This window comes from Corvus hawaiiensis, chromosome Z (assembly GCF_020740725.1).
Source record: "Corvus hawaiiensis isolate bCorHaw1 chromosome Z, bCorHaw1.pri.cur, whole genome shotgun sequence".
NCBI lineage: Eukaryota > Metazoa > Chordata > Aves > Passeriformes > Corvidae > Corvus > Corvus hawaiiensis.
Window position 1 is genome coordinate 44,597,782 of NC_063255.1, and position 21,572 is coordinate 44,619,353.

The following is a 21,572-nucleotide window of genomic DNA, read 5'->3' on the forward strand; positions in this document are numbered from 1 at the left end:
AAAAGTCAAACTTCAAATTATAAGATTTGTATATGTAAAAATAAAATAATAAAAAAAAAATTACTCACTGATTCCTTGAAGCCTGCCCAATACTTGAAAATAGTCTTTTGACTTAGCACTGCATTAACTGCAATACATCTCACCGTTTTTCATAGGACAAATAGACAGATTTCTCTTGCTTGTACATTTCTACTTCTTCCTGCAGCTTGTTAATTTCTGTTGTAAGTTCATTTGTTTTACTTCTGAAAAAAAATAAACAAAAAAGAATCATCAACATTTGGATGTACAACTAAAGCACAGGCAGAACAGAAAATATATTTTACATTAGGAGATTTGAAATTAGTATCTCTCACACTGCACTTTGTTTCAACTCAGCATTTCTAAGAAGAGGCAAGTGTAGAAAAAAGCAAAATTGTTGTATCAGATAAAGTCCTAAGTAGTTGCTGGAAAACCTTGGTATGAAATAAAATGTTTTAATTAGCTTTTTGTCTCTGCTGGTAAAACAGATGTGGACAGAAAAAACCCACAGTATAAATTCACAAAATGTGGGTATCATCCATACTTAAAATGACATCTTTTAGGACTAGTTATTCAAAACTGTAATATGATCAACTGATAAAATCCTGCATGCAATAGTTTGCACAAGGTCTTGTGTTTGTCATTGCTAGCTGAATGCATAATCCAAGTAAGCCACCTGAAATGTACAATAAAAAACCTTTAGTTTGCAATGCTACTTCTGACAAATGGAGCTATCAGACCTAACAAACATTAGAGGTGGAAGCTCAGAATCACTGACCCCCCCCTTTACTAATGCTGTGTGAGAGCATTTAATTTATCAAGCCTAACTACAAAACCTCAAGGGAATCTACTTCCTTTCTTCCTACAGAATATCTACATACAAAATAACTTTCACTCTTACAGCAGCACTCTTCTAACAGCTCACTATAAGTGAACACCACCTATTGCATGCTGTTGTCAAGCTTCAACTCTGTGTCTGAAAAGGAACAGACGTGTTGTTAAGACGTACCTCAGCACACCAAGGTAGTATGTTTTATCCATTATCTGTCTCTGAGGACCTGATAAAAGAGAACAATATGATATTTTGTTAAAAAAACCCCTAAGTTAGATGAACTGTAAATTAGGAAAACAATCTGCAAAATTTACAGTCAAAAAAATTACAACTAATATAATCTAGTGTTCTTAAATAGATATTATCTCATTAAAAAAAAGGAAGATATTTTTAGACTGCTGCGAAGAGAAACATTACTAATACAAATATATGAATAGTTACTACATAATAGAGTGTTTCAAGTATTCTGCAGTGATGGAAGAAAACACAATAATCTTGTTCTATTCTTTTGAATTATTTTTAAAGACAGCTCAGTTACAGAAAAATGTTTATCTTCTTTGGTTCTCAAGAGCAATGACAATAAGAGGAATGCTTTAATTTTCTCTTTCTTTTTGCTGCTCTTTTTAATCACAGCTCTTCACTCTGAAATTTATACAGTGATGAAAAGCTTTCCTATAACAACCTAAATATTCTTTCAAAATGTTTGCAGACAGCTTGATGGCTATTTTCAGTACAAAATACCTTTCATTGCAGTTTTTATTCCACTTAATCCCTGCTGAGTCACTGGACGGTCTGCAACTTTAACCTGAGATGATAAGACTCCTCCAGGAGTCAAAGAACCACCACGAGAACCAGGTCTTGCTGTACTAGGAGGCATCTATTAAAAAAAAAAAAAAAAATCTACCAAATCTGAGTTATTACTTTATTATCCTGAAGCAATTGCCAAAGCAATTAAAAACTCCAGTTAGTCTCTATACTCTTTCTGTAGGAATCTTTCAGCATTTACATCTCTTCAGGGAAGCAAAGCTTCAGTCGAATGTCTGTTGTAGAAAGCAAGGGATTACCTTTGAGCAACTGTTCATTGTTACATCTATCTGCAACGTTAATGCTATTCAGGTCTCCCAGGTGAACTCTGGATGCTGCACCTCCCTGACCCCCTCCAAACAAGGTTAGCAAAACTTTATATAAAATTGAAATATTAAATTCTTCCTAAAAAAGAACTTCTCCTCACTCATGGTACTAAAAAACCAAGAAAAGATTAGCAAAAAAAAAGGACAAAAATCTAAATATATCAAAATCAATGATAATCAATGACATTTTCTAACATACCGCTGTTCCTATTCTGCCTGCTGACGGAGTCCTTGATGAAGAGGCAGGCCTTGATGAAGAGGTCAGCCCTATTCCTGCTCTTGAAGAAGAACGAGCTGTGGGAGGTCTGTTACTGCTGGCCATATTCGTTTTTTAACTTCTCTCTGGCAAGAAGAGAAATCATCCTTTGATTTGCACAAGGTCCTTGAACTATGAGAAACCGACTCTTTAAAAAATAACTCTCACTAAAATAAGTTGAGGGGAGTTGGTTTTGTTTTTTTTGTTATCCGCAAAGCACTTCCTTACTGGATGGTACAAGACAGCGGCAGGGCTCAGGAAGGACCACGTATCGTCCAGGAGTAAGCTGGGGCAGCAGTCTCTTTTCAGTGCTTAGTGAGCCCTCAGCTTATTCTTGTGGCACTTATTATTTCAGTATCTGAATGCAAATCTTTAATGAAACAAACTGGAAGCGAGCAACTGCTGCAAATACTCATTTCGGTTATCTACAAACGGTACGTAAGCCCTCACCCGTCACTACAACGATCCCAAACTGCGCTATCTCTGACAAACCCCGGCAGCTTTCGCCACCCCCGCAAGGAGCCCGTCCTAGCCGGAGAGGAGAGGAGAGGAGAGGCAGTTCCCCGACCGCCCAGCGAGCCCCGTCCCCTCACCGCAGCCCTCGACCGCCATCAGCCGCCAGGCAGCGCCGCCGTATCGCGGCAACCACCCGCAGGGATATCGCGATGGCCACAAATCTCGCTGCAGACTGTCCCCGCTACCGAAGACTACGACTCCCAGAGGGCTTCGCGAGAGAAGAGCCGGAACACGACAACCTGCGGAGCGCGGTGCCTGCCGGGATAAGAAGTCTCGCGTTGGCCCGGCGGCGCGCCCTGTGACGGCATTTCCGGCGCGGCTTCCGGTGGCGGCGGGGCCCGTGCTGTGTCAGGTCGGCGCTGCTGCCATGGCGGGTGAGGGCAGCACGTTCCGGCTGCGCTGCTCCCTGCTGGGGCACGGGCAGGACGTGCGGGGCCTCACTCGTGGCCTCTTTCCTGAGGGTGGCTTCGTGTCCGTCTCGCGGGACAGAACCGCGCGGCTCTGGGCCCCTGACGGGTGAGTGCTGGGCCGCGGCGCTGGGCGGGCCGGGCCGAGCGCTCCGGCCGGCGCTCCGCAGGAAGGAGAGCGCGGAGATGCCGCCGCAGGGGCTCCGCCTGTGCCCTGCCCATGCCCCGCCGAGTTCGTCTCAGCAGCCGAGTCCTTCTCGGTGGCTGACGGCAGAATCGGCGGGGCCGGGGGAGGTGGCGAGCGGTGAGAGCCTGTTCGCAGGAGGCGTTCGTGATTGGCATTGTCACTTGCCTAGAATCGTGTTAAGGGTTTAGAAGGTACCTTCAAGATCATCTAGTCCCAGTCCCTCAGCCGTGGGTAGGGACAACTTTCACCAGAACAGTTTGCTCAGAGCCCTGTCCATCCTGGTCTTGAGCACTTCCGAGGATGGGGTATCCACAATTTCTCTGGGGAACCTGTTCCAGTGCCTCATCACCCTCACAGTGAAGAATTTCTTCCTAAAGTCTAACCTAAGTTTTCCCTCTTTCAATTTGTGCCCATTAGTTCTTGTCCTGTGACTACAGTCTATGAGGAACAGTCCCCTTCCAGCTTCCCTGTAGGCTGCTTTAGATACTGGAAAGTTGCTGTGAGGTCTCCGTGCAACCGTCTCCTTTCCATGCTGAGCAGGCCCAAGTCCTGCATGCCTGCTTTTGGGAAGGTTGTATGTTTTTACGCAGTTAGCTGTACACTGATGTTGTAGTGTGTTTTGGAGATGCTAACAAGGTCAGTAGTTCTAGGCATCCTTTTTTCTAGGCGGTACTAATGATGTTGTTTCCACCTCATGCTATTCAGTGCCAAAGTAATCCTGCTAGGTAACAGTACCGTGATTTTGACAGTAAGGCAGTGTGCTTTGAATGTTTAAAAAACCCCATCCTTTCTTAACCTTGCTAAACAAGCTTCTTTAAATGTAAAATGGAATGTGAACAAAAAACTACAAAAAATTAAACACATAAAGACATTAAAAAAGGAAGAAAGCAGCCCAGCATTAATTTTTCTGATATTCATGTTGCACAGGGTTGTCTCGTACTGAATTTGTCTAGTTGAATTCACAAAGTGAATTTTTCAGCATATTGCCCTGACCAGAAGCAGTACTGCTAAGCAGTGGTGGAGATGCTGGTATTGCTGGAAGCCACAGGATATATCTCCTCCTGTGACTATAGTTTCATATTGTGAACTGTATTCTGAAGTTGCTGGGCATGAATATTCTTTCCGTTGCCTTCACATGAAATAGAAATAATTGGTAGATTTGCTGAGTGCTTACATGTGTATTGATCTCTGTAGCTCTGTAATTGAAAAGAAGAAAAACTAATCTCATTAAGTGGGTCTTATTAAGTCTCTCATCACAAGGGAAAGAACTTGTTAAATTGCACAGAAATTTGCATCACGAAAGGAATTTTAATTCTAACCCATATTTTTTGAGAACTCTATGAGCAAGAAGACATGAGTAACTTCTTTGGAGTCATAATGTTGTTATTGATTTCCTTCTCTGTTTTGAAGGCTCAGGGACTACAGTAGTCAGGGTTTCAGTGGGTAGGCACACTGCTGTATGCTGTTTTGATTTAGCTTTTCCAAGAAGAGATGTTGCCTTATTTGTTCTAGGTACTTTAAGGGGAGAAGATGTTTTAGTATTTAAAAGAGTATCGTGATTTCCTTACATATTTCAAGCTTGCCAAACATGAGGGTGTGAAGGATAACAGTATGATATCATACGATAGGTTGTGTTTTTTGAGGGTGGGGGAACAAACACAGGAAAACAAAACAAGTGCACGTCACCACAACCTGCATGTTTATTCTGTGGGAATAAGTAGCTTTTTCCAGTTAGTGCTGTAACCATTGAGGTTGGCTCAGGGTGAAGAAATAAGGGTGCTGCTCGAGTCAGTTATAATCTGTTTAACTGTTGTTCCTCTACAATGCTCCTAATGAAGAGCCAGTGAATACATTTGGCAGGTAGTAAACTTCATTTATGTGCTCTTACTTTAGCATGTACTTGGATATACATTTGAGTTTTCAGACAGAAAAAGATGCCATAAAGACAAACTGTAGCTATTTCTGATCAAATTTGGCATAGTGTTTGCCAGTGAGCATGGAAAAACAAAGTTCTTCCAGGCCTATCATTGCACTGAAAAATAAGTGGAAAGCTTTAAGTTTTCTGTACTGGGGAGGAATTCTGGGATGTAATTTTTGTCTTAAATTTTTCATTCTTTCTAGGCTGTCCATAGTATTTATTCAGCACAAGCCAAGCATAGTTACTAATTCAGGAATTGTAATTTACTCAAATAAAGTACTGTTTTTGTCATGATTCTGAACTGATTGTCACATATGTTTAAGTCTTAACAGGGGTTTTACTGAGATGCATTGTATGAGTGGCCACTCAAATTTTGTATCTTGTGTGTGCATCATACCTCCAAGTGACCTCTATCCTCGTGGGCTGATTGCAACTGGTGGCAATGATCATAATATTTGCATTTTCACAGTTGACAACCCAGCTCCTCTTTACAGCCTTAAAGGTCATAAAAACACAGGTATGTAGTAATTGTATGTTGGAGTTTTTACATAAACGTTAATGTGATTTATTAGAAAGGAAATAAAGTTGAATTTATAAAACTCAGTTTTGATTTATTTGGTATATTGATGCCATGATGACTTTTTGCCTTTTCTTTTATACCCCTTTTATACCTTTTTACAACTTCTGTATTTCTTAGTGGGTTTTTTTAGCCTACATTCTTGGACTTGTTTGTCAAGCTAGGAGACTAAACATTTTAGAAGCTTCATCATTAGAGATCAATATGCCCATCCAAGGGAAGGTTCCTTGGGGAGGGGGGCTCATTCAAGCCTCTCATTGGGGAATCTTTGATAGATATATTAATTAGTAAGACCTGTAATGACATACCAGATCTTTTGTGTGGTATGCATTAAGGTGCATTCGACCTGGATGTGTGCACCTAAGGATCCTTAAAATAAATACAAAGGTAAAGCCCCTTTTTCCCTTCTAACTGTGTTTGACTCTTGATTTTAAGACCAGGAAAAGGCATCAATATAATGTAGCAAGGTGTTTAATTATGGCCTCTGCACATAGGATTTTATAATCTTAATTTATGCAGTGACCATTCATTGCAAGGACTTTCAAGTTTATTCTGATGAGTATTTGAACTTTCTCTGTCCCAGCAATTCACAGAATGATTACCCTTTTGTCAAGAGCTGCATTTTTATGAAGCAGTTAGTTCAGTTCTTCATGTATTAAGCTTAATTTTTTTTGTCAAAGATGATACAAGTAGAAAAAGTCAGCTTCCTAAATGAACTTCCTCTGCCCATTTTGTTACTTAGATGGGTATTTAATATTAATTGGTGCTTTCAATATATAGCTTTACACTGTGTAACTGGAACATTTGAATATTATCTTTTTACTAAATTTTGAATGTCACCACAGTTTTTTGGTGGTAGTGTTTTGCCTTCCAAGAAGGTGAGCTAAGTATTTTTTGTATGAAATAACTTCTTGAAGACATAAATTAATACCTGTTGATAAAACTTTTCTTCTCATAAAAGCTGCACCTTTGAATTAATTGTGTGTCTTGACTAGCTGTCTAATCTGTTTGTCATTATATTCTAGTCCAAGAGAAGAGATTTGTGGCTTAAGAGGAAATTTAAAAATATGAATGGCAGAAACATTTCAAAGTTTTTAACCTAAAATTAGGAGAATTTTAAGGAGCTTCTTTCTAGGTTGCAATGCAACTACAGTTCACTTAATTCTTCTCTAGACTCCTCAACATTAAATATGCTATTAATACCAAATAAATCCCCTTAAATGAATCTCTTGAAATTGCTGGCATAAGATTTGTGGCAGTGCTGGGTACTTGTCAGTTCTGACTTGAATGTTCATTCCAGTTTGCAGCCTTTCATCTGGGAAATTTGGCACATTATTAAGTGGATCATGGGATACAACAGCAAAAGTCTGGTTGAATGACAGGTGTATGATGACATTACAGGTAGGAAGTTCCTCTACATAATTATGATATAAGTACTCTGAATTTGATTCTGACAAGTCTTAACAATGTTGGGTTTTTTGCAGGGTCACACAGCTGCAATATGGGCAGTGAAGATACTTCCTGAACAGGGATTAATGTTGACTGGTTCTGCTGACAAAACTATAAAACTGTGGAAGGCAGGCAGATGTGAAAGAACATTCACTGGTAAATGTTGGTGCAGTTGATATCATTTCACTGGTGTGATCTGTTCTTGTCAAAGAGAAAAAACATTAAAATCTTAATAAAACCATGGATAAACTGAACAATATTTAGGTAGGATTTTTAAAGTCCTAAAGTAGTTGTGGCCCAGAAGCCACATGACTTTAAAAAAAACAAGATTTTTTTCAGAGAACTGTGAGCAATTTATTTATTTTTTCTAACTGCTCCCACAAAGTTTTGTTGCCTGGATGTAGATTTGAGCTATATAGAAGGGGTATACTACTGCTAAAGGAGACAAGAACTGCATTAATATTTTTTTTCCTTTTGTAAAGGACATGAAGATTGTGTGAGAGGTTTAGCAATTCTCAGTGAAACAGAGTTCCTTTCCTGTGCTAATGATGCTAGTGTTCGAAGATGGCAGATCTCTGGCGAGTGTCTGCAGGTGTATTATGGACATACAAATTATATATATAGCATCTCTGTCTTCCCTCGATGTAAAGGTAGGATTCCTTTTTGACTGTTAGACAACATTCTTCGAAATGAAATGTCAGGGTGCGTATTCTGATGTTCTGTGGCACTGCCACAACTAAAGAACTCAGGTAGCATTTAATTTTTTTCTTACACCCAGAATAAATAGATAAAAGAAGATACTGTGATTGACTCCAGATTGCACCACTGTCAGACTTGCTCTGGCATTATGTGGGATAAAAGGTCCTGGGTTAGGGCTAAATTGAAGGCTTAAGTAAAACTTAGATGAAGCAGTAGGCGAAACTATTGTCTTAGCTGCCACCTGTATTTCAGTACTGTTGCAGAGTAGTAAAATAGTAATGGTGGCACGCCAGTTTGAAATAACGTAAATTTAGGTATTTCCACAACGTGCATTATATGTACTTAGGTTAAGAATTTTATGTATGAGGCTTAATTACATTTGTTTTCAGAGTTACAGTTTAGAGGTTCAGAACTAACTGTTGAGCCAGTTGCAGAAGAAATTCCAAGTCAGTGACCTTTGTGTGGTGTATGGGACACTTGCGCATTTGTTCAACAGGTGAAGTGCATGTATATGAGTTGATGCATATGTTGTAGATCTCCTGTGCCTTAAAATTCCTCATTGAGGAGTTTGTAGACTTTTGAAAGTGCTTTGTGTGTGTTTTCTGAAAAAGCAGGCCTACCTTCCAAACTCAATTTAAAACAAATGTGAAAGTGTGCAAGTATAGTGCAAGATGAAACAGTGATGATTACAAAATTGTTTAAGCCCTTGAAAGGAGGAAGGGATTTTCTTCGTCTTGGGCACAGTTTCATTCGCTTAATCTGCAATTCATGCACTTCAGTTTTTTTGAGAAGACAAGTGAAAAGTGGCTTTCTTTTTGCTCTCTACTTGTAATTGAGAGGAGTACTAAATTGCATAAAGGTTCTTTTACTGTTATAATTTTTAGCTACCCAGTTGCAGAATGGCATCTAGTATCATAGTATGCTAAAAAAAATACTTTGAAAGTTTTTTCTATCTTTTTATTTTCAGATTTTGTAACTACTGGAGAGGATAGATCTCTTAGAATCTGGAAACAAGGGGAATGTGCTCAAACAATCAGACTCCCAGCTCAGTCTGTATGGTGCTGCTGTGTGTTAGACAATGGTGACATCGTAGTTGGTGCAAGGTATCCAAGTTTTACTTACAATATATTTGTAGACCCGAATCTGACAATCCTTGAAGAAATTGCCAGCATAACTTTGGATGTCAGTTTCATTTAAATTTAAAAATACAGCCATCAAAGTGTGTGTGTGTTAAATTTAAACATGTGCTACACTTCATCCAAAGTGATTTTTTATGTCGTTCACAGAGGTAGAGCGAATTCTTTGGAAATGTGGTAAAGCATGAATAGACTTGAGAATAAATTTAGCAAGCACGGTAAAAAGAACCCTTTCGATAGGCATATTGTATCTTGATTTTAAAATTATACTGAAGACAGGGTTACCTGCTTGATTCCTTCTCTGTGTGGTTTTAGTATGAGAATGAATTCCTTTCATAACAGTAGTTGGGAGGGGTAGTTAGACATAGTGGTGGTTTCATGTGATGTAGAAGTCACCATTAGAATTTCTGCAGTCATTGTGATGTTTAAAATAGTACTTCTGTTTGAATGTTTTCTTTCCATTCAGTGATGGAATTATAAGGGTGTTCACAGAGTCCTTGGAACGTACAGCAAGTGCTGAGGAGATTCAAGCTTTTGAAAATGAGCTTGCCCAAGCATCCATTGATCCTAAAACTGGTGATTTAGGAGATATCAATGCTGATGACCTTCCTGGGAGAGAACACCTTAAGGATCCTGGTAAGTTACTGTATTTCTGTCATGTTAGAGGTGCCTCCAAATCTTGGTTTGAGGTATTGAAACTTCTGATAGTTTCCAAACTTAAGGCTTTAATCCCTTTCAATAAGGTTACTGAAGGAAACAGTTTAATTTTGCTCTACTACCCTTTCACTGATGCTTTTGGAAGCAGGACTCTAGGTTTTTTGGTTTTGTGGATTTTTTTATTCTCTTACGAGATAATTTAGACAAAGGTGGAGTCGATGCTACTGTGTGGTTGAGATGTTTTTGATCTGTTTTGCCAGGTGTACCAAGAGTACGCAAAACAGGTAATTTGCTAAAGGAATACTGAATTTGCAATTTTTTTCCTAATAAAAGTAGTAGATGCAAATTTTCTGGTTTAGCTTTTGACTTGAAAGATAGTCTTGATGGGCTCAATTCACCCTTTCTAGGTACTTGAGAAGTTCTTGAGAATGCAGTAGAAGCAGTAGTAAACATTATTCTTAAACAGACAAATACTGTTTTCCAAGGTGAAGTAACCAGTGACTTCAGCCCTTGGCTGTGATCAGGAAGTGGCATAGATCTTATATCTGTATGAAACTTTGCATCTTGTTAGACTATGGGAGAATATCACCTTTCTTAATTGTCATCTCACTGGGAAGATGATGAATTTCTGAAGTATTTGACCTAAGTGTTGGTTTGGCCACTTAGTCTGTTGGCAGATACTGTTACTATAATTGTAAAATGCTCATTAAGATTGCTGCTACTCTTGTTGTGAGATGTAGTATTGTGTCTGTTTTTTGCTGGGATAGAGTCTATTTTCTCCACAGTAGCTAGTTTGGGGCTGTTTTGAATTTGTGCTGGAAACATGGTTGATGACACAGGAATGTTTTTGTTACTGCTGAGCAGGGCTTACACAGAGCCAAGGCCTTTGCTGCTCCTCACTCACCCCACCAGCGAGGAGGCTGGGGGTGCACAAGGAGCTGGGAGGGGACACAGCTGGGACAGCTGACCACAGCTGACCCAAGGGACATCCTATACTGTATGGCATGATGCTCAGCATATATATATATAGGGGGAAGGAAAAGGAAGGGGGGGATGTTTGGAATGTTGGCGTTTGTCTTTCAAAGGAGCTCTTGAGCCTGATGGAGCCCTGCTCCTCTGGAGACAGCTGAACACCTGCCTACCTGTGGGAAGTGATGTATGAATTCCTTGCTTTGCTTTGCTTGTGCATGTAGTTTTTGATTTACCTTTTTAACTGTATCTCAATCCCCGAAGTTTTCACTTCTGTTCATCTGATTCTTTCCTGCATCCCAGCCACGGGAGCACTGAGTGTGTCTGAGTGGTGCTTAGTTGCCATCTGGGGTTAAACCATGACACGTATCTACTTAATTCCTGTGCTGTGACTTCAAGTGTTGTTGAACTATTTTTTCATTTTTAATGCTGAGCACCATTTGAATATTCTTTTCTCCTAAAGTAAATCATATCCTTGAAATTGTTCGAACTCCTGTCTACAGGAACAAGAGATGGACAGACACGGCTTATTAAAGATAATGGGAAAGTAGAAGCATATCAATGGAGTGTTAGTGAAGGAAGATGGATAAAGATTGGCGATGTTGTTGGTTCTTCTGGAGCCACGCAACAAACATCTGGAAAAGTTTTATTTGAAGGAAAGGTATATGCAAACTTTAATTTGTTTCATTATTTCCTAAGTAATCAGTCTTTGTTCAGATAAAATACAGTTTAGAAAATACGTATTTGTACTTTTTTGTTATATTTGATCTCAGAGGTAGAAGTATAAATAAGTATGATTTGCTTTATTGCTTACGAGGCACATTTTGTAAAATGAGCAAGCCAAGAGACACAAATTATTTTGGGGAACGGTAAACTATTAGTAGAGAAATTGTCAAGTTCTATTGTATTTATTGGTAATACCTTGAGAAGTTAGTTTTAATATCCTTCCCAAAGGAATGAACTTTGTAATTTATAATGCAAGGCTTACCTAAAATATTAGGTACCAGGCTTTCTCTACCCCTTCTCTATAGTAACTATTGAACCTAAAGACAGGTAAGCTGACCTAAAGACAGGTAAGCTGAAAAATGTTTCCTTTACTGAAATATACACAGAAAAGCCTGTCAGGGTCCTCTGAGCATACCTCTGAGAAAGAAATACCTCTGAGATACTGATTTTCACTCTCACAGATTTTGAAGAAACATTAGGAAATCATCATTTGATAGCATTAGAAGTGTGCTTTTAAGACTGAAATTTCTTGAGGCATCTGACTGCACTATAGCTTTGTAGGGAGACAGAGGTGTCCATGAGAGTGACCTGATGCATCTTTATTTTGTAATACATGTGTACACACATTATCATGATATATTGTTTTACTCTGCTCTTCTTGAGCAGAGAGTTCTGGAAAATACAGTCTGCCATGGTTTTAGCTGGGACAGAGTTCATATTTTTCTTAGCAGCTGGTACAGTGCTGTGTGTTTTGGATATAGTATAACAACAGTGTTATAACACACTGATGTTTTGGCTGTTGCTAAGTAATGTTTAGTGTTTACCCTAAACCAGCAAATGTTTACTTGCAGTCTCTCAGGATAGCATTAATGATATGTTCTGTAAGTATCAGTGTTTTAAGTTTTTAGGCTTAGGTTTGGTCCCCTGTTAGACTGCATTTAATACATTTTTATGTCCAAAGTCCTGGAAGACTTCTAATTTTTTTTTATTTTTATTCTGCTTAAAGGAATATGACTATGTTTTCACCATTGATGTAAATGAAAATGGGCCTTCCTACAAACTGCCGTATAACATCACTGATGATCCTTGGCTGACCGCATACAACTTCCTGCAAAAGAATGATCTAAATCCTATGTTTCTGGATCAGGTGGCCAAGTTTATTATGGACAACACTAAGGGGCAAACACTGTTGAGTACAAGTAATCAATTTTCAGATCCATTTACAGGTCAGTATTTTAAACTTAAATGATGACATTAGATACTCCTGCCAGTTTTGTGTCTTCAGCACACTTGCTAGGGATGCACTCTGACTGATGTTCCACACCATCCTTAGCGAAGATGTGGAACAGGACTGGATGCAATCCTGACCCCTGGGCTACACCACCAGAGGCTGGCTTCCAACAGGTGTTGTTCCACTGATCACCATCCTCTGGTCGTGGTTGTTCAGTCAGTTTTCAATCCACCTCACTATTATAGAATCATTAAAGTTGGAGAAGACCTCTAAGAATATTGAATTCAGCCATTAACCAACCACTTCCATGTTCGCCCATCAATCATATCGCCAGGTGCCATATCCACATAGTTTTTTGGGTGCTTCCAGGGATGAGGATTCAGCCACTTCCCTTGGCAGCCTATTCCAATGCCTGAGCACCCTTCCAGTATAGAATTTTTTTCTGATATCTACTCTAAGCCTCTCCTGGTGCAGCTTGAGACCATTTCTTCTCATCCTGTCACTTGTTACTGGGAAAAGAGACTGAGCCGCACCTATATACCTTTCAGATAGTTGCAGAGAGCAGTAAGGTCCACCTGCAGCTTCCTTCAGGAGCTTAAACACCCCCAGTTCCTTCAGCTGCTTCACATAAGACCTGTGCTCCAGACCCTTCACCAGTTCTGTTGCTCTTCTCTGGACTTGCTCCAGCACTTCAATGTGTTCTTTGTCATGAGGGCCCCAGAACTGTTCACAGGATTTGAGGTATGGCCTCACCAGGCCTGAGTGTAGAGGAACAATCACTGCCCTGGTCCTGCTGGGATAAAAGCCAAGATACCATTGTCCTTCTTGGCCACCTGGGCACATTCCTGACTCATAGTCAGGCAGGTGTTGATCAGCACTGCTAGGTCCTTTTCTGCCGGGCTGCCCCCAGCCTGTAGCTCTGCATGGGGTTGTTGTGACACAAGGGCAGGACCCAGCGTTTGGCCTTATTGAACCTCATAGAATTGTCTGCCTAGGCAGACTTCAGTATTGTAGCTCTTGATCATCTTGTACATCAAGGTGTGTTTAATAGTCATTGCTTTTCTCACTCTTTGACTAGGTGCTGGACGTTATGTTCCGGGCTCTTCATCTGGATTGAGTACAATACCTGGGGCAGACCCATTTACAGGTAACCTAAAATTCCATAATCTGTCTGGCTAGCACTTAAGATATGCATTTGAGTCGTGTTCTGTTGCATGCCATGTTTAGCCCCAGACAGCTGTTCCTTGCAGTTCTCTGGAGCTGTAGTGTGGAACAGCCTGGTAAGGTGGGCTCTGCCACTGGCAAAGCATACTGTTCAGTAGAGGGGAGCCATCTGCTGTCGAGTCTGGCTCATGTCACTCTGCCCTCTACAGCAGAATGGTAAGGACCTAAACCTTTTGTTTTGCCAGACTTCATATGCAAGAACAACACAAGATTATGTATATTCATAGAGATAGTTTTCTATTTTCATTTTTTACTTACATTTTACATGATCTTTATTGGTACCATCCACTCTGTATTAGATTCTGATCCTCGCTGGTATAGCTATTGTAGAGTCCCCCTCACTAGTTTAGCAACCTTGTTTGCAAAGACATTCCCAGTTCCAGCCCTGTGTTGGCAGACTTATCCCATCCCTGATTAGTAGCTCTTGCTCCTCAGAGAGGGTCCTGTAATCACTCAGTGCCAAAGTCTTGTCTGCAAAATAAGCCATGCAGTGAGTTGCTGACCTACTTGATGCGTCCATTTCTATTCAAGCATTTTTGCTTCGTTCAGAGTGTCAAAGATAAACCACCTGCATCCTTCATCCTTGCTCCCAGAACTCTCTAATCACTCTTGATATCCTCCAGGATGTCCTTGGCAAAACCATTGATGGCCATGTGGAAGAGTAGCAGGGTAGCAGTCTGAAGGCTAGGCAAGGCTTGGCAGTGTCTCTGTGGCATCCTGAATCCTAGCCCCCAGCAGACACGTGCCAAGTCACCAGGCCTCCCTACCCTGCAGGAAGTGACTCTGCTTCCCATCACTGCTGCTTGCCTTTATCCTTTTTGCAGACATGAGGTGCAGTCTCAGCTGGCTCTTATGCATCCCTGCTGGGTGTTTGTCCTCACCAGTGCATTCACTGCCTGTTCTGCAGTTGCAGATCACAGGTAGAGCAGAAGCATTTGTGCTGTTACCAAAATTCACAGCCTTCAGTCTTCCCCATCTTGACAGTCTTTCTGTCTCCACCTGTCTCTCCTCCCTGGCTTTTGTGACTCTGTGGTCTCTGCAGACTGAGGCCTCAGTGCAAGAGAATCCACCTCCCACAGGAGAGTCCACTCATAGCCCAGGCACAGAGAGAGTCAAGGCCTGGGCTTTGCAGTGTGCCCTCCTGCTGGAGCTTGTCATGGATAAGGTATCTGCTGTGCTGAGGCCCACTTCACCTGTGGGTGCCAGAGACCATGACACAGTGTCTCCCAGCTGTGGCTCATTTAGGTTGTGAATGCCGTCATCACCACCACCCTTGCACAGGCATAGATTTAATCCTTAATGAAGTGTTGACTGCTTCTTTGTAGTTCCTTTAGTGCAGAATAATCCCTTTTAACAGTCATGTTTGAAAACTAGTAACTAAATACAGGTTACCTAATAGGTTGGGTAACCGGTATTTAGTTAGGTAACTAATACGTTACCTCTTTACTGGTGGTGGTGTTTCAAAACTTAACATCTTTCTTAGGTGCTGGTCGCTACGTTCCTGGTTCAGCATCAAATGCAGTAACTCCAGTGGGTGGGGTTGATCCATTTACAGGTAAGAGACAATGTCTGCCAATGAAAAACGTTCCTGATCTCTCGGTTTGTTTTTTCTCTCTGACATGAATTCTGCATTGATGCAAATTCATACTTTATTAAAAATAATGGGCAGATTGAAGCTGCTTATACTCTGAAATTATTCATAAAATAGGGATAACAGAGCCTTCCTTTACATGCAGGAATCATGCACACAAGCTTTAAAATGTATGATCATAATCTGTTTGAGAGGATTATTGATCTCCTAATAGTTGTTGATCAGAGAAACTGATACAGTTAATGGGCATTATACAGTATCAGCCACTAAACGACCTGTGAGTTTAAGAAATCATTATAGGTAATGATAAAAGCTTTTTGTTGCTCTTCAAAAAAAGAGATTTCAGGCTACTATTGCATGTGCCATAACTTGGTCATTTCTTCAAATCTTCTCATATACAAACACTTCCATTATGAAAATAATAAAAACATAAGATATCAGGGACAGAAGGGATCTTTTTTCTAAAAAGACCCTTGCCATTTTCATGTCTTAACTACAATAGCTATTGCTATAAGTGACTGTGTATTTAGTTCACATAAATAAGAAATAACTCTTAATAATGTCAACTTGTAAATTTTTACATGAGGGGAGAACAATTTGTGAAGATACTGCTTTTAGTTTTAACCCTTGAATGTAAAAATAATGTAAGGAATGACAGATATTTGCATAGACATTCAATTTTTTTCAAAACATACTTTTCTGAGCAATATCCAGCAGTAGAGAGTTACTTCTAGGACATCATTCTATGTCAGACACCTTGGTACACTGTTGAATGCTCTGTATTGCCTTTCTGTAGGAATGAGTGCCTACCAGTCAGCTGCAGCTAAAGTTGAAAATATTTATTTTCCAAAGAAGGATGCTGTCACCTTTGACCAGGCCAATCCTACGCAGATACTGGGTCAGTGTTTTAATATCAAGGATGTTTTCTTAAATTTTTTTGAAGTAACTTGACTAACTGAGCTTTAAAAAAAAACTATCCTTAGTGCTAGATCCATTTCAGTAATCCAATACTCGGTTTTTTAAATCACAGTGAAGTTTGAATATAGCACATGCCATAAGCAAAACATGATCACATGACTTAAGTAAAAATACAAAAATTGGGATCGCACTAAGAACATATAGTCTCTTTATTGTTTCTACTGCCTAATAATAGAAAGAGCAAAAAGGAATTGTATTTCAGTTATGAAAGCTCTAATGTTCTTATGATTCTTTTCTGGATTTTTGTCTCTATGTAGGCATTTTTTGAAATTTTTCTACAAATTCTCAATCTTCGTGTTGCACTGTTTAAGGGGAATTAATAGTAGCAATCATTGTGATAATTAAAAACTTAAAATTAGAAAATTATCAAATTGGAAAAAGTGTTTAAAAATCTGACCTCCCAAAAACCCCTCAATTGCAATAGTTCTTACTTGTTTATAAAGTGCTTTTGTAGCATTTCATTTGAGATCTCAATTTATGAGGTTCTGTGTCCAGAAAGGTGTGCCTCTTCTATTGGTATTACAGGCAAATTAAAGGAGCTTAACGGCAGTGCAGCTGAAGAACATAGGCTTACTGAAGATGACTTGATAATCCTAGAAAAGTTACTGTCTGCAATGTGCAACACCTCTGCTGAAACACCTACAGCACAGCAACTTCAGACTTTATGGAGAGCAGTTAACTGGCCAGAAGGTAAACATTTGCAATCATTTTATGCGTCATGTCATCAGTACTTCACCATGAAAGAAAAGTCTCGTCATGCTGTATGTTACACTGAGCCTGTCCCAAAGACTTAATAGCCCAAGTAGAAAACAGAAGATGACTAAAAGGTGCTAACAGCAGTGATCAGCTGCAGGGGCAAATTTGGTGATTGGTTGTCAGATATTATTGGCACAATAATAAACATAAAGGAGAAACTTGATATGAAAATCAGTTATGATTACTTCATTAGCAAGGCCATCCTCAAAAAGGTGGGAGACTTGTTAGGGAGTAAGGAAGTGTGAACTTGGGATCCTAAGATGTTACCAAATGAGAGATGAAATTATGGAGATAAATTAGGGGGGAAAAAAATCAAAAGTAGCTCCTATTTAATATGGTAGAGAAGAAGTTACTGATGCTAGGCTACATGATCAAAACTGCATTAGTGAAATGACATTCTGGAAGAATGCAAGTGTAGGTAATATAATTACATTTAATAATGTATTATCTGCGCTGATGGATTGGAAAAGCTATTTTGGTTGTTACGGCACATTCTGGAAATAAACAATTGTTTGCATATACAAATATCTAAGCATGGTTAAAATGAACTGCTTTCTTAAAATCACAGTTAAAGGTTTACTGACAGGAAGAACATTTTAGTATTAAAAATTCGTGCTAATTATATAATATCACATAATCAAACTGTGTTTTGCATAATGAGGAGCTGGTGATGGCCAGTGTCATACCGTCCAGGCTCTTTGTATTGTACAAAGCATTAATTCTGAAGATTCTGCACATCTGCAGGAAAAACATCAATAAGTAGTTGGGCAGGTTCAGCTTTGATTTTGTTGTAAGCATTGGATACCAGTAGTAGATCCAAGGAGCCAGATATAGTCAGAATTTGGGAAAGGAGGGACACGCTAAGCTTTCGTTTCCTTACAATGATTTCCAACTCATCAGTGGAGGACATACTTTTTATTTTATTTTCCTGTTTTGTAGATATACTGTACTGTAAATTACGGAATGAGGACAAAGGGAGATGCTGTCTATGTAGAGATGTTCAGTCACTGAACTTTCAGCTTTCAAAGACAGTTTTGGATTAGTTATCATATCTTGTGCTTGCCTTCAGTGCTATCAATAAGAGATTTTAGAAAAGATTTTAAGATTTCCTGCAAAGTGCTATGTTAATCCTAAATTAAGGATTATGGCTTTTTTATGATAGTTGAAGCATTGCTAGAATGGATTTGTCAATATTTGTCTTTATGAATTTCAAACAATTTATGCTTCTGCTTGAAACTGTTACTGGCTGTTTGCAAAGCTGCAGGGCTAAGAAGGTCTGTGTCTGAAAGAAACTCACTGACAAATTTACATATATAATGCGGTATTAATACTAAAATTTTGTTTTCTTTTGTTTCTCAGATATTGTCTTTCCAGCTCTAGACATTCTTAGATTGTCTGTCAGGCATCCCACTGTGAATGAAAACTTCTGCAGTGAAAAGGAGCACGTGCAATTTATCATCCTTCTTCTTAAATTTCTGAATCCTAAAGGAAAGCAAGCAAACCAGCTGTTGGCACTTAGAGCTCTTTGCAATTGTTTTGTCAGCCATGCAGGCCAGAAGCTCATGATGGAACAGAGGGATGAAATAATGACACAAGCAATAGAAACGAAATCAGGCAATAATAAGAACATCCACATTGCGCTGGCCACGTTGACATTGAACTATGCTGTATGTTTACATAAAGTCAACAACGTTGAGGGCAAAGCTCAATGTTTATCAGTAATCAGCACAGTTATGGAAGTTGTTCAAGATCTTGAAGCCATTTTTAGACTGCTTGTGGCTCTTGGGACGCTAATCAGTGATGATACAAATGCTGTGCAATTAGCTAAGTCTCTGGGAGTTGATTCTCAAATAAAAAAGTATGCCTCTGTATCGGAACCAGCTAAAGTAAAAGAATGCTGTAGGTTTGTTCTTAGTCTGTTATAATCATTTTTCTTAGCACTTGGAAGACAGTGTATGCAGAAAAAAGATGCCTTTGTTCATATTTTATGTCAGACTATACTTGGGAAAATACTACGGATTAATTACACTTGACTTGTTGCAAGATACAGAGAAAATAAAACTTTTTTCACTGTTTGTCATTGGCCTGCTTTTCTGAAGTGATCAGTGCACTGGAACTTTGCAAGGAGTCCTGGCATTGCTCAAATAAAAATAGATCACCAAGAAGTCAAACCATATCAGTACTTACAGGTCATCCAGACAGAAAGGTAGGAAATGGCTGTTATTTAGTGACTGTCAACTCTGACACCCACCCCAATCACATTCTGTGTTTCATCATGAGTCTGTTCTTGACTGGGTTTTTTCAGCAGAGAAGGGGCCCTGAGATCTCTTTATAGTGCATTTCACAAGCTTATTAGTTAATGTTTGTTAATATTAACCCTTGTCAGATAGCCTGGTAAGGAAATTTTTCATCAGCCTTCTCCACTTCCTTTTGAAACTTAGCTTTCATGACTCTTACCTCTTTTAACCCTAGGACTAGATGACTTTTTGAGGGGTAGAGTCTCTACCTGCTGTATGGATGTTGTGCTTCACTCATGAATTTGTATCTTGCAGCTTGTAAAATGGCATGGACTTCTAGAGAAGCCTTTAACTGGCTTTTTAATTTTTAAGGACAGGAACACCCCACCAGTATATAGCAGGTGTCTTATGTTGTAAAATCTAGATGATTAAGAAAAGGTCATTTTGAAGAGTGGGAGAGCAATCTAGATGCAGAGAAGAGATTGAGCAGCAGAATCTTGAAGAAGCTTCCTAAAGGTGGTCAGTGTACCCTCCCTGTTAGTGTCGAAGAGGCATTTGGACAATGCACTTGACAAGAGGCTCTAACTTTTGGTCAGTCCAGAAGTGGTCAGGTCCTCTACAACTGAAATACTCTATTGTAAACTGCACAAATTTAAAGTCAAGTTTTACAAAGTAGCTTTAATTTCATAATTGTGGTGACTGTGAAAAGGGAAAATAATACTTTGCAGCTTATTCCAGCAGATCTAAGATGTTCAGCTCAAAAGGGAAGTGTTATTTTCTATGGCTGCAAGTGTTACAATTTGGTTTAGAATTAAGATGAACTGAAGAGGGTCAGTGTTTATTTTTCATTAGACTAATAGAATGAAAAAAAGGAAAAAAAAAAGGGCAAACTTATGGCACATGAGCTCTACATCACATGATACCTGCCTATGATGTCTATGCCAGATGTGAAGGATTTTGTGACCAAGAGCTCTTAAATTTTGTTTTGCTTCAGCTACCTGAACTGAGTTATTACACTGCTTCCAGCAATCTTAGTCTCTCAGATCCTTAGCTGCACACTTGTACAGTTACACTTTTGATGGATTTCCAGATAAATACCCTCACAGTCCTGATCATGGTCTGAGTCACAGGTTTTCTGATTTGATCCATTGGATATGAGGCAGTCCAACAAATTATTCACGATTTACAGTGCTTAATAGATGAATCCCTTCCTGGGAAAGGATCTAAGAAGCTACCTTTAGGAAACATGTCTGTGAAATAATGTGCCTGTCTGTTGAATTTTGGTTGCCTACTATACAATTGTTCTTGAAGCTTCAGCTTTCTAATGTTGTGCTTTTCAACTGTGTTTGTACCTGTGCTATTTTAAGAAATTTTACTTGTCTTAATATTTTGGCTTTATTATTGTGGGATTGCTCTGTTACAGATTATCTCTTTACGTGAAAATTGTTATGAATTTCCCAGACCAAAAATTAATGTTTATATTAAATAAACATACTCTGGCAACTCCCAAGAAATGTTATATTAAAAGATATTACAAAATTCACTTAAATTTGCGGAGAAATTATGAGGCACAGCAAAAAATCTGCAGCACCAAGTGTTAGGCAAGATAAAGCAGGCCAGGACTGTTTGGAAGGAAAGATACGTGCTGCCACAGGGTACTGTGATACCATCCCTTCCATGATCTAGCATCATTTGAGGGAACAGGGAGTGGGAAATTGTTTGCTACTGGTTTTGTTTTAAATGGCACTGTTTAAAACTCCATTGTGGTTCACAGAGTCAGCATGCCTGTATAAAAACACACAAATGCATGTAAGGGTACTGCACAATCTGCTGCTGGGATCACCAACAAGTAGAATGTCTTAGGGATGTCAGCAGGATGAAGTTCCTGTTGCAGTGAAAGAACATTAAATCTATGCTGAGGAAAAGTGCCAGTCATGAGGTCCACAGTGTACAGTCTTTTGAGACTGGAGGCCATTGAAAACAAGTATGTGCCTGGCACACAGCTGGGAGCTGGCTTGCTATCTACAGCAGTAAACTTTGAATAAGTTGATCTGTATGTTAAGGGCTCCTTATTTCAT

At 39.4% G+C, this 21,572-nt stretch overlaps 2 protein-coding genes across 6 annotated transcripts in view; one reads left to right on the forward strand and one right to left on the reverse strand.

Moving 5' to 3' along the window:
- Positions 1-2,918, reverse strand: part of IFT74 (intraflagellar transport 74) — a 36,713-nt gene extending 33,795 nt beyond the window's left edge. For 2 of the 3 annotated variants that reach the window (XM_048292274.1, XM_048292273.1), the window contains exons 1-5: positions 2,830-2,918; positions 2,180-2,322; positions 1,592-1,727; positions 1,028-1,076; positions 144-242 (exon numbers count right to left, since the gene is read on the reverse strand). In XM_048292274.1, the coding sequence (XP_048148231.1) occupies positions 144-242; positions 1,028-1,076; positions 1,592-1,727; positions 2,180-2,302 (407 nt within the window). In that variant the 5' untranslated portion in view covers positions 2,303-2,322; positions 2,830-2,918. The remainder of the gene's footprint in view (positions 1-143; positions 243-1,027; positions 1,077-1,591; positions 1,728-2,179; positions 2,323-2,829) is intronic. The other variant, XM_048292275.1, reaches the window with a different exon arrangement.
- Positions 2,919-3,058: 140 nt separating this feature from the next.
- On the forward strand, positions 3,059-19,332 carry PLAA (phospholipase A2 activating protein). 3 transcript variants are annotated; one of them, XM_048292270.1, is made up of 14 exons: positions 3,059-3,268; positions 5,588-5,781; positions 7,142-7,242; positions 7,326-7,446; positions 7,773-7,940; positions 8,957-9,092; positions 9,592-9,761; positions 11,255-11,412; positions 12,484-12,703; positions 13,787-13,855; positions 15,416-15,487; positions 16,320-16,421; positions 17,027-17,191; positions 18,617-19,332. In XM_048292270.1, exons 1-14 carry the CDS (start codon positions 3,120-3,122, stop codon positions 19,180-19,182), a joined length of 2,391 nt encoding a protein of 796 aa, XP_048148227.1. In that variant the 5' UTR covers positions 3,059-3,119; the 3' UTR covers positions 19,183-19,332. The 3 variants fall into 3 exon arrangements, with proteins under 3 accessions (XP_048148227.1, XP_048148229.1, XP_048148228.1); XM_048292271.1 differs by having other exon boundaries at positions 3,067-3,268; positions 5,597-5,781; XM_048292272.1 differs by lacking the exon at positions 16,320-16,421.
- Positions 19,333-21,572: the final 2,240 nt, after the last annotated feature.

Coding starts and splice junctions, on each gene's coding strand:
- PLAA (XM_048292270.1), top strand. CDS start 3,120: ATGGCGGGTGAGGGCAGCACGTTCCGGCTGCGCTGCTCCCTGCTGGGG. Junction 12,704..13,786: donor ATTTTCAGATCCATTTACAG/GTCAGTATTTTA, acceptor CTCTTTGACTAG/GTGCTGGACGTTATGTTCCG. Junction 16,422..17,026: donor CAATCCTACGCAGATACTGG/GTCAGTGTTTTA, acceptor TTGGTATTACAG/GCAAATTAAAGGAGCTTAAC.